General features: G+C 39.6%; 1 protein-coding gene across 9 annotated transcripts in view; it reads left to right on the plus strand.

Annotated features, from left to right (window-relative positions):
• PHACTR2 (phosphatase and actin regulator 2) overlaps window positions 1-18,009 on the plus strand; it is a 293,821-nt gene that overhangs the window by 205,234 nt on the left and 70,578 nt on the right. For 7 of the 9 annotated variants that reach the window (XM_063605498.1, XM_034962992.3, XM_003811546.5 and 4 more), the window contains exons 3-4: window positions 7,175-7,255; window positions 11,927-12,085. In XM_063605498.1, the coding sequence (XP_063461568.1) occupies window positions 7,175-7,255; window positions 11,927-12,085 (240 nt within the window). The remainder of the gene's footprint in view (window positions 1-7,174; window positions 7,256-11,926; window positions 12,086-18,009) is intronic. The other 2 variants (XM_055114177.2, XM_055114176.2) reach the window with 1 other exon arrangement.

An 18,009-nucleotide genomic window follows, 5' to 3' on the forward strand; every position in this document is an offset into this window, starting at 1 on the left:
ATTTAAAAACATTTATTTGAGGCTGGGCGCAGTGGCTCATGCCTGTAATCCAAGTACTTTGGGAGGCTCAGGCAGGCGGATCACCTGAGGTCAGGAGTTCGAGACCAGCCTGGCCAACGTGGTGAAACCCCATTTCTACCAAAAATACAAAAAAAATTAGCTGGGCATGGTGGCGGGCACCTGTAATCCCAGCTACTTGGGAGGCTGAGGCAGGAGAATTGCCTGAACGTGGGAGGTGGAGGTTGCAGTGAGCTGGGATCGCGCCACTGCACTGCAGCCTGGGTGACAAGAGTGAAACTCCATCTCAAAAAAAAAAAACAACATTTATTTGATACTTTTTTGATTAGTCAGGGCTCTTCACTGCTGATGAATCATGACAAACTTAATGAAAGAGAGAACTCATTGGCTCATGTAACTGAAAAATCCAGGGGCAGAAAACCTTCAGGCATGGTTGGATCCAGGTGCTTCCAAGCTATCTCATTAAGAACCTGTCTCACTCCCTCTTTTGAGTCTGTATTTCCTCTCTATTGGCTTTTGTTGTTGTTGTGGTTGTTAACTTCAGTTCTCCTCTTGCGGAGGCAAGGTGGCCGCTAGCCACTCTTGCTCATATTTGTCTGGTTTTAACAGCTCCAGAAGAAAGAGAAAGCCTTGCTTTCCTATTGTTCCAGCAAATTTTTTGGGCCTGGATCTTATTTCTGCAACTTGAGCATGTGTCCCTCTCTGAACCAGTCACCAGTGCCAGGGAGAAACTGGGCTCTGATTGGATAAGCCCAGGAGCCCAAGAGCCTTGTGCCCAGGGATGAGGTTAGCCTTCTACAAATGACATGGACTAAGAGAGGGGGAATGTGGTTTCCCAAAGGAAAAATGTCAGGAAGGCCATTTCTAAAAGAAGTAGAAGAGGAGGCTAGACATGCCTTTCCTCCTTCCCCCGAAAAAGACACTTAGGTCCCCAATATCTACTCTGTGCGATATATTATTTTGGGCATTATGGGAATGACATGATAAACACGACATCCCTCAGAAGGCTTAGACTAGAATCATGTGATTATGCAATCGCATACACATGAATTTAGTAATGAACAACTTAGTAAGTGCTATAACAGAAATAATAGTTAATAGCTAATATGTATTGAATGCTTTCTAGATCCTAGGTACTGGTCTAAGTATTTTACTTGGTTTAACCTATTTAGTCTCCAAAAGAACCAGGAAAGTAGTTGCTATCTCTCCATTTTGCAGATGAGGACACTGAGGCACAGAGAAGTTGGTTGAAAGTGCTTTTGGAACACAAAGTTCTAGCCCATCAGGATAGTGAGATCTCCATGCAGAGCTACTGTGTGAAGAGAACTTAACATTTTAGGGTAGATTTCACCCGAGAGGGATAGGGAAACAGTCTAAATTCTAGGAAGAAGGAACAATACATGAAGGAATGGAGCTAAAGAACCGCAGATGTTTAGGAAATGGCAAGAAGTAAAGTTTGACTTTAACGCCAGGCTTGCAAAAAAGAGATGGAAGGAAAGTGATGGGAAAAATGGTTCGCTGGGACGGGTTGTAAAGCTTGGCTGCCGTTCCAAGTCCAACTGGTTCCACAGACTGTAGAATTCTTTAGTAGGGGAGTGGCTGGAGCAGATAAACAAAAAAATCGCCAGACCCCTGAGTGTTTTTAGGTGGGGATGTTGGCTTTGTATCTCTGCTGTACATTCTTGGGATGTTTTGGAAGGTTTTTGCAAATGTCCTGTTGGGTGGCATTGAGGTGGTTGTTTCTTTAAATGACTTAGCTCTGCCTTAGTGAAGATCTTTTTAAAAGCAGACCATTTTCTGACATTCTGTTTTCTGCAACTGCTATTGAAGAGGGGCAAAGCCAAGCCAGGCTCTTGTAGAACACTTTCAACACAAGACAAGTGGTTTTGTGTGTTTCTGTCACAGTTTTACAGTGAGGCCATTCAGTACTCAGAACTGAGAAGATAACATGGCACGCTTATTTAATAGTCTTCTATTTGCTCTTCTATTTTGTCCAGTCATTAAATGGTGTTAGAATTGAGAATTAGGACTCTCTTTCCTCGCCAAAGAAAAACACAAGTGACTTGTTGACTACAAGATTTACTCTCACAGATATTTCCAGAGTAATATGAAATCCCGGCCAAGTATCCGCAGAAAAAAGCCAGCGGCATATGCTCCAGCCTCTTTTCCTGAGTGCAGCTCCACAGCTACCTCTCCATGCCCAGAAGGACATCATAAATCATTTCTAATTTATGAGGAGCCCAGTCGTGTACTACACCCTGCTAGGTGCTGGTGTTTGTCGTCTACAGACTGTGAGCTCCCTTCTTCAGTGCATACAGAGACTTTTTCAGATCATCCATAGGACAGAAGGTTGAGAATTTTTTTCCCTAGGACTGGCCCAGCCAAGAATTAAGGAGGGAGAAGACAGAAGATTCTTGTCGCTCAGGGTTTTGCCAAAAGCCTCACTTGCTTTTTCCCAAATTGAGGACTGGGAAGGGGCAGAAACAATACCATTCTCATGATTAGCTATTTTCTTTTATTTTATTCAACAAATACACATATTTTTTCAAAGCCAACAGCCTGCAAGTCAACGTTGGGGACACAGCAGTAAGCAAAACAGAATTTTGGTTCTCAATGAGATTATACTTACACATGTTAGGAGGTGACGATGGGTTTTGCAGGGAAAGAAGAGATAAAGTTGGGAAGGGGAATAGCCATTCTACATCAGGAGTTCAGGGAAGGGACTTCCACTAAGGTGACCTTTGAGCAGAGACTTGTGGGACAGGATGGAGTGAGTCTAGCAGGTGTCTGGGGATATGGCCTCCTGGGAAGGACAGCACCATGCAGGGCCCCAAGAAATTGAAGCCAAGAGCCAGAAAGAAGTGGTTAGGAGCCAGGCACGTGGGAGGCGGGACAGCCTAAGGGGCTGCGGTGAGTTCAGGGATTGTTGGAAGTAAGATGGGCAGCCATGGGAAGTTTTTGGAAGATTACCAGAGTATAAGCCTGAAGTCAGGAAAATACAGGGCAGTGTTTCCTTCACTTCCCAGAGAGAATTAGAGTGTGCGCTGCTGTTATCAGAATTGAACTGTCAAAACATCGATTAGCTCAATGCAGAGTGAAACAGAAATCATGGCTTTGTTTGATCTTGGTATAAAAAAATCTCTTATGCTTTTCCAGTTGGGATAAAAGTGAGAGGCCATGAGTCATTTATTTACTCAACTGGCGATAATAGTTTTCATGGAGACACCTTAGCTACTGTATTCAGCTACGACATTCAGCGACCTGTGCCCCACTAGCGTCTTCCCTGGCAGTATCTTGGTTGTGCTGTAGCAGTGGTGCATAGATTTCTGTGCATAGATTGGTGTGAGCTTCAAAGTCAAAGAGCAGCTGGTGGGATACTTGGGATCAGATTCGAGCAGGCTGCAATAACAGCAGGCTCTCAGTGATGGAGCCGACTGCTGCCGTTTTCTGCTCACAAACAACTGACTTTAGTCCAGAGCTACAGAGAGCTTGGGTTAGATTGATGCGCAGAAGTTACAGGGAGTGCGATTTGACTCCTTCTCTGGAATACCTTCCTCAAAATGAGGGTGATCGATACTGAAGTGGGTTGCGCCTTAAAGTGAGCATCTTCCCTCTGAATGATTTTAAGCAGGTGAGCACATCTCAGGAATATTCTGAGACAGCCCCTGCTTTGTGCGGTGTGTTGGACTAGAATGACCTCTCAGATTCATTGCAATGCAAACCCCCTCTGAGCCCATGAAAAAGTGTCCAGTGAATGTGCTCTGCAAACATGCAGGCACTATATAAACAAGAGGCAAATATTTTAAAAGGTGAAGAATGAGATACTTGTACTGCTGTGAGAGCGGTGGTTGGAATGTTGTGCCCCAGCAACATACTTTCCGTGCTCAGTCGCCTGCAGTTTGTTCTCATTGGCCCTGTACATAGGTATCCGCATTGTGTGTTAAATACGCTCTCAGTGAAAGACCAAACAAATAGCCAACGGCATTTTCCTATCAAAGCCTGTTTATAGGAGGTAGAGCAAAAGAACAAAGCTGTTGGTTTTGATTCTTGGCAGGAAGCCAAGGCTGCTGCTTCAAAGCTCCAGAGTTTATAAGGAAGAAAGAGGGGGAATTTTTAGTTTACAAGGAAGAAAGGGGGAATTTTTAGCTGAGACTAAGTTAGAATTTAAGCAAAACTCAAAACTAAAACTAAAGAATTCTCCGGGATCCATAATGGAAAGGCAGAATAAGAAACCTGGTATGTTTCAGGCTATCGGATGATTTTTTAGTGCAAGAACGAACGTTTTAAAAGGTGCCCGAGCAGAGATTACAGACAGCCTCGATTAATGATACAGGATCACTCAGCATTTGAGCTGGATGAATTGTCCTTAGTGATCCTTGAATTGTGTCCCTTATTTTACAGATAATGGATTAGAGGCCCAGGAACTCAAAATGACGGCCCAGGGTCACTCAACAAGTTGTAGGAATTCAAGGACTAGAATCCAGGACTCCTGGCAGCCATTTTGTGTTTTGGGCAATTTTAAAGAAGCAGCAAACTAGTAAAAGTTTTGTTTCTTATGAGCAAAGGGCCGGTTAGGAAGACAGCCACCGTGATTGAATGCTGAATTGGCAGTACATTTGGTTTGCGAGAATGTGGCCCGATCCCTAGGCCAGCGGCACTTGCTCTTGCAGTTGCCACCTTCATCCTTAAGTTTAGGGCAGAACAGCCGTGAATCTCTGGGCCTGTTCCCAGGAATGGAGGCCAAGACAACTGTTGGAGGAGGTCTACAGAGTCCCGCCACCCCTCAGAGCCCAGTCAAGCATGAATGGGCTTTTACAATCCGTAGGAGGCTGCAGTGGTCAAGGTCCTTCTAAAGCACCTGCAAAATCCCAGCAGTGTCCCACCTGTCATTGTGGGTGTTCTTTGGCTTCCTGCGTTGATTAGAGTTCTCTCCTTTTTGACAAGAGGCTGAACAAATTGAAACTGTATTTAAATAACAACACTCTTTTTACATAATAGAACACCCAGTTAAAAAAAAAAAAAGACTCCTTGCCCAGTTAACTTTTTTCATTGAAATTACTAACCTTTAAGTGAGCTGTTGTTACTTGCTTCTGGAAGGGACGGGAAGAATGGGGTCAGTGAGGAATCTAAAGGAAGGGAGGGAAGCCTTCTGTGTATGTCTCCTTTTTAACCCAAAGCTGTTCATTGTCATTATTTTGACCATTTATTCATTCATTCACTCATTTTCCTGTTTGTTTCTATTCTGATTCTATCCAAAAAAAGTTTGACAAAATGTACAGTAAAGAGCTTATATATTGTACATAAAATATAAGTCAAGTCAGGTTTTAGAGAAGGAGGAAACAGAGATTCCATCCACAAATTGTCATATGAAATCTGTGTCAAATATCCAGTTTTACTCTGATCTTTCTAGCAACCAGGATTTAAAAAGGAATACACAATTTCTGTTATCAGAAAGTAAAAAAAAATCCAGATTCTTCAAGAGACTAAGTGTTGCTATTCTGTGGTACATGCAATTAGCAAACACTTAAGGAAGACTTTCATGCTCTTACTACAAAGCTGGCTGCCCAGGGCGCATCCTCCCACCCTGTCTCCTATCAGTGTCCTTGCTTGAGGCCCTGGAGCCCCTGAGCAAACATGTTCTTAGTGTTATCACAAATGTCTTCTTAGTGTTATCACATGCTCCCTTTGGATGTGTCAGAACCTGGTTTGGGGTAATGGCTTTAGTTTAGTTGAAACGATGTTGTCTAGAGCAGTTCCAGGATTTGCAGATAATGAGCCCAGGAGTAGGAATCGGGGAGCGTCAGAAATCTCGTGCTACTGCAGCTGCCTGTTGTCTACCAGTGTAGCTTTCCTGCTCTTCAAAGTGCCCTAGACTCCTTATCTGGCCCTTCGCTGCTGTATCAAAGTGCATTTTTGAACAGAAGGTCTGGAGGAAATAGAGTTCTGCAGAACACACTTTGGGAAATGTTGACTCAGGATTAATAGATGACATGACCACATGTTAATTTTACGCACCTTCTTGGCCCCTGAAAGTGAGGAATGGACTTTGCAGTTGCATGGACATATAGAGCACAGGATTTAATACTATACACACTCAAGGGGAACACGATTGAGATCCTGCTCCGGAGCTCCCAAGCCCCATTCCAAAGTTCTACCAGGCATTTACATTTGTTCCAGAAGAAGGAAGAATCAATGTTAAGATCCCCATGGCTTTACATGTCTGTGAAAACTGATTATTATTATTTTTTTTTTTCTGAGATGGAGTTTCGCTCTTGTCGCCCAGGCTGGAGTGCAATGGCACGATCTTGGCTCACTGCAACTTCAGCCTCCTGGGTTCAGGCAATTTTCCTGCCTCAGCCTCCCAAATAGCTGGGGTTACAGGTGCCCACCACCATGCCCAGCTAATTTTTGTATTTTTCGGAGATGGGGTTTTGCCATGTTGGCCAGGCTGGTCTCGAACTCCTGACCTCAGGTGATCCACCCACCTCGGCCCCCGCCAAAGTGCTAGGATTACAGGCATGAGCCACCGTTCCTGGCTGAAAGCTGATTATTCTTAACTGCCTTCTCCATCCTCCTAAGACCTGGGGATTGTCAGCTAATATATGAGAACTCTCTAGAAATAGTGAGAATGCAGGGGAAAGAGTTATAGAAATATGATGTGTTGGGCTTTTGTAATAGATGGAGTGAGAGAGAAAACACTAGAAAATAGTTCATTTTCCTGGAATGCAAATGGGTTACCCAGAATATTTACTGATGTTTATGTGTTTTTTTCTTTAATGTAAGCATACATATCTTCTTCATACACTGCATATCCATAGAATTATATGTTTTAGAATGCAACATTTCTAGCTTCAGCGTGAGAAGCAGCCTTTATGCTCTGTAGTTGCTATGTAATAATATGCCTGGACGCCAGGCCAAAGGTGGCCATTTGAAAGACCAGGGATGGCGGTTGGACTTCAGATCATGGGCTGCAGCCATTTGCTCTTGTCATAGCTGTGTTGATTCAACTCAGATCATGTGTTTTTTTAAGCAACTAAGAAAACGAGTTTGAGCCCTCATGTGAGGAGAATAAATGTGCTCAATTCTACTTGGAATGTTTTTCATAATTATCTTAAGGAATGACTTGATTCTTACTTGTGCTTGTTCTTTTTAAAAGTATTAGAAAGGAAGATATCCACACGACAAAGTAGAGAGGAGCTGATAAGAAGGGGAGTGCTTAAGGAATTGCCTGATCAAGGTGAGGAAATTAATCATACATTTTAAATATTTTGGTCCTTCATTCTTTGGTCTTTCTTTTGTTTTCTTTTGAAATTTAAAGGGATCATGGTCTTTGTAAGGTAAAGCGGTGATTACTGCATTCCAAGAGCCGTGCTTCCATTGGTAATGCCTTTGTGAGCTGCAGAGAATCTGAAATATTATAGAATTCTAGTGACTTTCCTGGTGAATCCATCACCATATGTCATTCTAAACCTAAAACTCTGCAAAGGTACATCCGAGGCCAATACAGATGAGATACAAATGCTTATGGCTCCTTCTCTTCTCTATTCTTGAGCTTCAGTCTTTCTATTCACATGAAACTCATGTGTTTGAGTAAATGCAAAGTTTTAGCTTGGTTCATGCTATTTTGTTTCTTAAGACTACCAATAAAAGAGAAGAGAGAAGGCACACATACCTCTTGTCCTTTGCACTCTATAATAACACTGAAATGTACAATCAATAAAGCATGAATAGGCAAACTAAACTAACCTGCTTTCTGCGTTCTCTCATGTAATTTTGCAGTACTGTTCTCTTTTCATTTCTCTGAATCTTTCCCTAGCAATGATTATTTCTAATTTTTTCCCCTATCTCTGATCTTCTCTTTTTTTCTCTATCCTCCCGAGGAGGAACTTTGTTCAGAAAAGACAAGGATCAGATAGAAACTGGTACTGACCCTCAAAAGAAGACACTAACATTGGTTATTTCTCCAAATAAATAATACCTAATGATTTTCATCGCTTCCACTATTAAATTTAAAATTAAAGGACATTTTGTTGCAATTTTGTTGATTTAGCTCATGCCTCCCTTCCCCTCACATTTACTGTAATAATAAAGTATTATTATTGTACTTTTATGGGAACAAATAAAATGCTATTAATTTAGAATTGAAATTGAAATTGAAATAATAATACAGCTGTTTTCCTGATATATGTTCCTTGCAAAGGACTTAACATTTTTTGGCATTCACTATTTGTAAATCAAAATGACATGCTTTTTTCCAGCATCTGAATAATTCCAGAGGGGAGCTGAGAAATGCTTTCCTGTTTTTCTCCTGATTCAAAGAAAGTAGGGAACTCTGCAGTGAATAGTAGCATTTTCTTAAGCCCTCGCAATTTTAGGTATTTTACTTCAATTTCTGACCTGTCAAACTTTTCTTACTCTACTTTATGAATGAATTTTATGTTTTCCCTGTTTTTCTATTATTTTGAAGCTATTTATTTCCTGTTTGAGACTTTTAAGAGTTAAAAATGCACATTTCTAACTTTTTTAACTTAAAGGTAGACTTGCAATATCAAAATTAATCCCCTGTCCAATGTCTCTGAAGGCAATAGAGAAATAATATACCCATTGAAAGCTTAACACTGGGCCATCAGCTTTGTGGGATGGGCCAATGCATTTATTAGACATCGTTTATTTAGAAATATTTTAAAGAAGGTACAAAATGGAAAATTTTATGATTGAAACTGTTAATGGGTTTAAATGTGAAGATTAAAAGCCCTTCTTTTTTCCCTAATTAAAATTTGTAGGTAGAAAAAGAATTTGCTCTGTCTAAAAACCAAGTAGCAATAGTCAATTTAAAGAAATGATTTTTATTCTGCCGAATCTGTGAAACTATTTGCCTCATAGATTATAATTTCTTGGGCCAACATATACTTCTCAGAAATCTGACTCTCTGATCTTTTTATTTAACTTTTCCAGTGGAAACTAAAAGTTTTAAAACATAAAAGAACAAAACAATTTTTTAACCTAAGCATAATATAATAATAGGCTTAATGTTTGAGAAGTCATAAAATACTAGATTTTACTTTCCAGCTTTTCCATGGTCCCTATCTAGAACCGTAGAAATTATCTAATGGTTGAAGGTTCCTGAGGATGTCAGTAGTAAATGGAGTCCTTCCCCTTTTCAGCTGAGGGCTGGAGAAAATAGTTTTCTGTGATTTTCCCAAAAGCAATTATCTGGAGAATTTCAGTCTGAGAGACTAGAAGCTGCTGTTCTTGGTAACAACCTTCTTTCTGCTGCCAGTGAAGATTCATTGTTTGCCTTGATCTTCTTGACCTTGCGTCTGCTCTTGACAGTGCCTGTCCATCAAGCCCTTTATTCAGTGAGCCAGATAGACTTTAAAAATCCCTCTAGCTACCCTGAGTCTGACCCCATCCCATCATATCCCATACTCTCCCGGCTATTGTTATTTTTCCTTTTAGGTTCTCTTATTTACATCCAGACATACCTTCAACCTAAAAGTTCAGTGATTCGTCTTCTCTCCTGGGAAGTCTATGATCTAGTCCAAGTTTGCTGCTTACCTCTGCTTTTTTCCCTCCATCTTTTCCCTTAGCTTTTGACATGAGGTTGTGGAGGTGGTTTTGCCTGTGTGCCATCCTTTCCTTTTCTCCCACTGTGGACTTTTGTCACTTGCCTTTTGGTCATACATGATATTCTCTTTCTATCTGTCCCTCCTTTAACTATGATATATCCCCAATACACCTGTTTACTAGAAGGAGGTGACCCCCTTCAAACACCCTCGTGTTCCTTATTTAACCACTTGTTCCTGTTTGTGCTTTATCTCTGTTTTCTTTAAGCTGACAACTATGTTTTGAGTTTTCTCTTTCCTTTGCTCTCGTGAGATGTGTTGACTTGGGCCGCTTATTGTCACCTGCCATCCAGCTCAGCATCTTCTTGCCTTCCTTTGCTCTGCTTGTATTTTACTTACACACACACACACACACTATATCAAGGATTTAACTTATTTTAATTCTAAAACAACTTCCTTAACACTCAATACTAGAAAGCCTTTTCAATATACACACCAGCTAATTAATAACTTTACTTCCCCTCTGTTTTGTTCTTGAATTCCGTATTTATCACAAATGTGTCTCTTTTTTCTACAGTTATTTTCATACTAACTAGCTTTATTTCATGCCTCAAAGTAAGTATTTTCCACATTGTTGACTATTTCTCTCTATCATAGGATAAGCCACTTTCTTCTTGTGTCACAGCTATTAAAATTTCCAGGTTTTTCTAAATTTAATAAATCAGTTATTTAACTAAAGAATTTTAATACAATAATGCTTAAAATAGAATTAAATTGTCATTGACATGACTTCAATATACTTTTATTATCAACTAAAGTCAAAGAAAACAAAGATAAATTTATATTTGAGTTACCTAAAAACTGAAGATTTTTATACATAAGCAAGTGGTTTTCTATTTTGTTTGGAATTTTCCATTCTTCATTTTTATTTTATCTGGATATATTGTGTTCTCCTCCTTTTTATAGCTAATTTCTTGGGATCTAATAATAGGATTTAAGAATCATTTGGGTTCTCTTTGGTTTGACGTATAGTCTTTTAAAAATTCTTACTTTAATTTTATTAAAATAGTTGAGATTTACTTGTAATGGCATTGCCTTCAATTATTGTTTATTTTAGTTTTACACGGGACTTAGTTATAGGTTATTGGGAGTTATATGACTAAGCAACAATTGCTTTTTCATTCTAAAAATGACATAATTTCATGATATGTAGTTGATTTATTAAAATGTCATGTCTGTTTGTTCAGAAGGCAAATGGATTTTATTGTTAAGCCAAAGCAATTCAATCATATTTAATGACAATTTGGGAAATGGTTTCTGTTTTATAATGATTGCCAAGATAAGAGTAGTAAAAAATCGAAAGAGCTGTAATCAAGCAGATTTTTAAGTTTGCTCAAACCTTCCATTCGTTAATTTTTCTTTTACAATGGTAGCAAAGCCTCTTAAAATTTTCCAGATATAAAGTAGGGTTAATCTTTTCAAGAATCACTGAATTAAACGTTTCTGCAAAGTCTCTTTCACTTTAGAAACCCCCAGGAATTATGGAAATACAGGAGTTAAAATTAGTAATTTATGATTTAGATCTCTCTTCAACATTGTATCCATTATGGTTTTTTAAAATTCCTTTGTGATTACTTTTTTATGTGTGTTTTTTTTTTCTCGAATGTTTTCAAATTATTTTTAGGACAACTTAGGGACTTTTTGGCTAGTTATATATAATCATTACCTGAGTATACTTTAATCTTTCCATAAACAAATAAAAATAAAAATAGCCTTGCTATCATGTTTTCCCTGAACATAGAGTAGCAGTTATATTACTGTGTGAAGTTAGCACATCATATACTTAATATATTCTGGAACCAGTAGTACTTGGAAATTTTCATATTCTCCCACTTATTGTTTGTATGTGTAATTACATTTCATGTTATTTGTGTATTTGCATTCACCTTGTGTTTTTGGTGCTTGTAAAATGTTTATTCCATTTTCCAGATTATTCCTCTCGCCATTCTGTTTCTGAATGACAAAGAAACACATAAGTATTGACTTCAGACAAACCTAAGCACATGAACGAGGGACTTTGCTGCCCTGGGATGTTGGATAATTAGGATGATCATTCCTGTTGTCTTGAAATGGCGCATAGATATTCCCTCCATAGCAGCTTTTCCCCAAGACGGAGGATTTTCTAGCTCTTTTGTTTTGAATAAACTGGTGAAACAGTGCAGGGTGTATTTGGTTCCCAGGGACTGAAACATGAATCCAAATTTTACAATCCTAGTAACTGGAAAACTTGTTTTTAAGAAAGCCAGCAAGTTAGACATCTAGGTGTTTCTTTCCCATTTTAGATGGAGATGTAACAGTTAACTTTGAAAATTCAAACGGGCACATGATACCCATCGGAGAGGAATCTACCCGAGAGGAAAATGTAGTAAAGTCTGAAGAAGGTAATGGCTCTGTATCTGAAAAAACACCACCTCTGGAGGAACAGGCAGAAGATAAGAAAGGTAAAATAAAGACAAACCCATATTATTTACTTTAGTATATAGCTCAATGTCTAGAACCAGCACTTAGGCTCCAACTAGTGACTCTAAAACCAGCAGTCTGCAGAGGAGAGGTTTACAAATAGAAAAAAGAAAGAAATGATAACTAGTAAAGTGAAATCGGATGATTTTCTCAGGTGGATGCATCCATTTTATAAGCACAGTATTTGTTTTTTCAATTATTAAAAATGTTAATTAAAAGTAATAACCAGAAGGGGTGGCCTCTTTAATCATTAGAGATGTCTGGGAAGATTATCCTTTCTTAGGAGCTTTGTCTCAGGATCATAATGAAAGTGAGAAATCTGAACATCTTTCTCTGCTGGTTACAATTGGCCCTGTGAGCAGTTCATCATGGAGGAATATCAAAACCCACATGGCTTGTTCAGCCCAGCGCTGTCTCCAGCAGTGGGAACTTGGCTGGTGGCATCCACATATCCAGCATCATAGGTTCCAGACGTTTCTGAGAGAGACCCAGGAATAGCTCCCAGAGATGCCACGGACTGTGGTTGCTCTGCTGGCTGATTCCCACAGCCTCTGTGCAATTGGAAACTTCAAAATGTGCCAGAGGCGATTATGCTATTCCCAGAAGACTTCTTTAGAGACCTTGGTTCCTAGAGTGAATATGCTACAGTAGATTGAGATACCTGCAAAATACATGTCTATCAGGGACTCCCAGAACATTCACAAATTCCTAGTTATGGATTGATGCCATCTCGATACCACTGCTGTGATGCGTAGGAACCTCCAAACATGAAATGAAACTTCTATAAGGAAAGGTTTTGTGGGGAGATTCTAGATGCCTCCATGCAGCATAGAAAGGAATCTTTAGGAAATATACTATTTCCTGTTTTATAATGTCTGTCTCTAAGTTGAATGGTAAAATTTTGTCAAACCTAGTGTGTGTTCTGTGGGCATTTTGAACTCTTAGAAACTGATGGAAGTGAATTCTCTTCCTCTGTTCTTGACCCAGATCCTTGAGAGAGAAAGGGAAAAAAGATTATTTGATGGCCCTATTAAACACACCATTGTAACTTAAAATCATCCTCTCTGGAAGTTCATAACCGTTCATTATTTGCATATATATTAGCCTTTAAAAGTTTTAGAAGCCTGTGTAAATAATCTGTTGGAAATGTATTATTTTGCTTTATTTCAAGGGCTTTATCTAGCCTTGTTCCATTGAAGGACTCTGGTTAAGCTTATGTACACAAATTATGAAATTAACTAATACTTTCAATGATAATATTCCTGGAACATAAAAAGAAAGTAGACTTAAATAAATTTTAGTGGGATTCAGTTGAAAGTATTAACGCAAGTAGTGATGTTTTTTGTTTAAGTCTTTCTGTCCTGTCTCGCCAGACTGTTGAATTTCAAATCCATCTGTGGTTTGTCCCTGGCAGCCTTCTCACATCCAAGAATCGCATCCTGCATTACGTAACAGTGCCATCTCTGGTGCCTGGTCCGTGCAGGGTATTCGTCACTGGACTGGCCAGACATCAAAGGAAGTGTTTCCCTTATCAACATAATAAAAAGTTCCTGAGAGTTTTATATGAATTAACCAACAGACCTTGATGTTCTTGAAAGAAGATAGCAGACCTTATGGGTCCATGAATAGTTGAGAGATGTTTTTCTTTGCTTAGAATTAGTACATTCAATTCTTCCTTATCTGATAAGGTCCAAGAGAGCCTGTTGCTTGGCTAGTAGGTACATGAGGAAGGAGCTGGGAGTGCTGGATGCTGACATACCACTAAAGAGGCAGTGCAGCTCCCTCCTGTGTGGAAAGTGCACACACCAGAGCCACAAGGAGAAGCACTATGTATAGAAGCCACTTCGTGAGACTGAAAAGAATGTCACGCATAACTAATATTACAGTGTATTATGTTAATTAGAAAATGCCTTATGACAAAGGTAACAATTTATTTCTCTAGAAAAACACATTTTTCATTCTGAAGACCAGCTCAAGCTTCACTTTTGCCTCTGCTTCTCTTCTGGTCTCACTGCTTGTGTGAGCTCACTACCATGCAAACCCCACCATCCCATGATCTTAATTCACCCTTTATTTTGGGATACAGTGCTCCCTTTCCTCCTGCATGAAGCCAACTTATTCAAGAGCATTCTGTCATCTATTTGGTTATATTTGCCAAACCATATCATCTGCCTTTAGAGCCCTAGATGTGTATTATATCTCTTCATAAGACAATATCTCAATACTTTAATATTTGAAACATCACCATCAAAGAAAGCAAAACAAATGGCACGTGGTGTCCTTCATACTTGCTCTGTGAGTAGATTCCACCCAGGCCCCCTGGGCATTTCTGGGGCTCCTGAAGGCACCTGATTCTGTAGTTGGTACAGTGGTCTTGGGCCTCCTCTGCCTAATACTAGAGACTTCTTCCTTAAGGTCTTTGGGGCTCTTGGTCTCCCATTATTCTTTCTCAGTAAGTGCCTTTATATATATAAGAGCAGAAAAACGCACTTGCTCCCTGTTAAACAAAGCTTAGTATTAAATATAAGAAATCTTATGGCTCACGCCTGTAATCTCAGCACTTTGAGAGGCCAAGGCGGGCAGATCAGCTGAGGTCAGGAGTTCGATACCAGCCTGGCCAACATGGCAAAGCACCATCTCTACTAAAAATACAAAAATAGCTGGGTGTGGTGGTGGGCACCTGTAATCCCAGCTACTGGGAAGCTGAGGCAGGGAGAATTGCTTGAACCTGGGAGGTGGAGGTTGTAGTGAGCTGAGGTCAGGCACCATTGCACTCCAGCCTGGGTGACAGCCAGTCTCAAAAAAAGAAAATAATAATAATTTTAAATAATAAGATTTTATAAGAATTCTAAGAAATCTTGCTTGACATTATTTTTATTGTTATTATTTAAAAATCTTCAATGAAATAACAAGTGGTGAACACTTATTTGTTCCACAAATAATGAAGGTCTACCATAGGTGAGACTCTACTAGGGGCCAGGAAAAGAGTAGTAAATGAAAAATGGCCTTTGCCTTAAGAGCATGACCTGTGAGGAGACCAGAGTGCAAACGGGCAATTGTAGTGCAAGATGCAAAGTACCATAGGAGGCCTGAGCACAGCAACCCAAGGGAGCTCACAGTGAGGACCGACATTGGTTCTCAGAGGAAGATATTTATGAACTAAGACATGAAGGAAACAAGAAGGAGGTCATCAAGTGAAGCAGAGGAATTGGGTAAGAATTGCATTCGAGGCAGGGTGAGGACCACATGCAGCCCCAGGCTTGTTCTGAGTATCGTTGACCTCAAACCTTCCAGTGCTCAAAGGAGCCAAGCCTGGAAGTATGGGAAACAGCTTGTTTTCCAGACCGCATTGCTGGAAAGGCTAGCGTCCTTATCAAGCCAGAATGACTAGGCAGCCCTTTCTTAACCTTCTCTTGAAGTGATAATACTCCTATACGCCATCAGTTTATATCATGTCTTCAGATCACATGGTAAGTGTAAAATATACAACTTGACTTAATTCATTACCTCCCAGCTCCAACTAAAGCTCTGTTTTCTACTGATGTGTGTGTCAATAACTATTAGACAGTCAGTCCCATTCGTTGAATAGACATAGTGTTTACAGCATTGTGTTTGATGGAATTTTAAATTTCAGACAAAAGGAGTTTATAATTCAGTCAAAAAATTATACTATTTGCATACTCATATGTCCCTGCGTGTGCATGCATGCCACGTGCACACACACACACACACACACAGACACATAACTTAAGAATTACCAGAATGACAAATGTTCACACATAGTTGGTAGCGTTCGAAGAGTCAAGAGGAGCGGACGTATTCTCTAAGGAGCCAGGAGAAAGTCTGTTTGCAGTGTGTTCATTTTCTCCCTAGTAGGTCTTGTCATTGCCAACCAATCTGGTGAACTATCTCCTCCTTCCCAAACCCAGAAGCTGGATTCTTTCCGGTATACCTTTAGAATTTTAAGCCTTAGGCAGAAAGGAAAAACATCCCTCAGTGACATGCTATTAAGGGAGAGGATAAAACATGTGTAGAGTTTGTGGTATATAAGAGAATTAAGGTGACATGTGTTACAGATCAGTTTGACTTTCACTATGGATGACACTATTGGGCTTAGTCTCCATACTTCATGGTATTATACTGGGGGCTAAAGTTACAAAGATGTATTTAAAGAATAGACTTCCACCATATGTCAGAAGACTGGGAAATTAATGTATATTTATATATTTTAAGTTAAAATTAAATGTTATAGGTGTGTATCAACTTGTATCATTCTCAAACCTAACTGACTTTTGTGATTTACTTGCCTGGTTAAGACTGGCTGAGTTAAGAGGGCCATTACTATTAGTATACATGATACTCAGCTTAGTTGAGGAGACAAGATATATAAACAGAAAGGCAAAAATACAAAATAGCTTCTGATAAATGTTGAGTAAGTGGCTCACACAATAAGCCCAAGTAAGTTCAGAGGTAGAAGGGTCAACTTGGGCCACAGTGACAGAAGAGGATTTTGTGGCTGAGGCAGGATCAAAGGTGAACTTTAAAAGTAAAGCTTTATTAATTACCTATTGTAACTGAAGTCATCTATGCTAATTATATATGTGGATTGATGGGGAATGTGGTTAAAAGAGAATTCTATACTTCACACTCATTAGGATAAGAAACAAAATAATATAAATAATAATAAAATGCAATATATTCCAATATTAAAACCCTTTCTAGAGCATTCAATTATGGGAGCCTTGGTTAAGGCTCGATCTTGTCTTAACACTGTCTCAAGGTTTTTATTGTGCCCCATTTTTAAAGAAATGCTGCTTAGCTCTTTGGACTAGAATGGTATTTTAGTTTAATTCTCATCAGCCACTATTAGAAAGAATACAGATGTGAATATATGAATGAACTTTCAGCATCTCATCTGTCTTTCAGTAACAAGAGACTAATACTCTTTCTCCTCCGGTTACACAAAACCTTGTGAGAAGCTGCTATTCTTAGGTATGAGTTTTGGATGAATTTTAGCCTTTGTCTTTCCAAAATAATTATTTGGTTTACATTACAAAATAGACCTAAGTATTTCTTCGATTCGGCACCATCTAGATGTACCTATAGTTGTGACAGTATTTGAAAAGGCCAGGCATGGTGGCTCATGCCTGTAATCCCGGCACTTTGGGAGGCCAAGGCAGGCAAATTGCTTGAGCCCAGGAGTTCAAGACCAGCCTGGGCAATGTGGCAAAACCCCATCTCTACAAAAAATTCAAAAATTAGCTGGGCGTGGTGGCAAACACCTGTGGTCTCAGCTACACAGGAGGCTGAGGTCAGAGGCTGCAGTGAGCCGTGATCATACCACTGCACTCTAGCCTGTGTGAGAGAGCGAGACCCTATCTGAAAAAAAAAAAAAAAATTTTTTTTTTTTAAGATTTTCTTTCATGCACACACACACACAAAAAAAAAAAAAGAAAAGAAAAGAAAGGAAGGAAAGGGCAGAGGAAGTTATTTTAGAACAGGAAGCTGCCAATGTACTGGGAAAGCTTTAGAAAATTTTGCTAGTAGAAGATGATTCATTCTAAAGCGCATTGTTGCCTCATGTAAAAGATTCTCCAGAGTCTCTCTTAGCTTACAAAATAATTGGGTTTTGATCACAGCGAGGCTGAACACAGATCCCTTTCAGATGGATCAGGCTTGAGTTCTCAAGGGTAACCATGAGTCCAGCAGTTGCTGTAGCTGTCATTCCTCACCCCACAGCAGTGACTGTAACGTGTTCATCTGCCACTCTCCAGGAGCCTTCAACTTTGTTAAATCATTGTTTGTTCAATTTAAATGTAGCACTTCATGCCCACATCATCATCCAGCAACCCCAGATCCAAGGCTGGAACTGAGGCCCCTGACTGCAAACATTTACACACATCCT

This window comes from Pan paniscus, chromosome 5, assembly GCF_029289425.2.
Source record: "Pan paniscus chromosome 5, NHGRI_mPanPan1-v2.0_pri, whole genome shotgun sequence".
In the NCBI taxonomy this organism is placed as follows: Eukaryota; Metazoa; Chordata; class Mammalia; order Primates; family Hominidae; genus Pan; species Pan paniscus.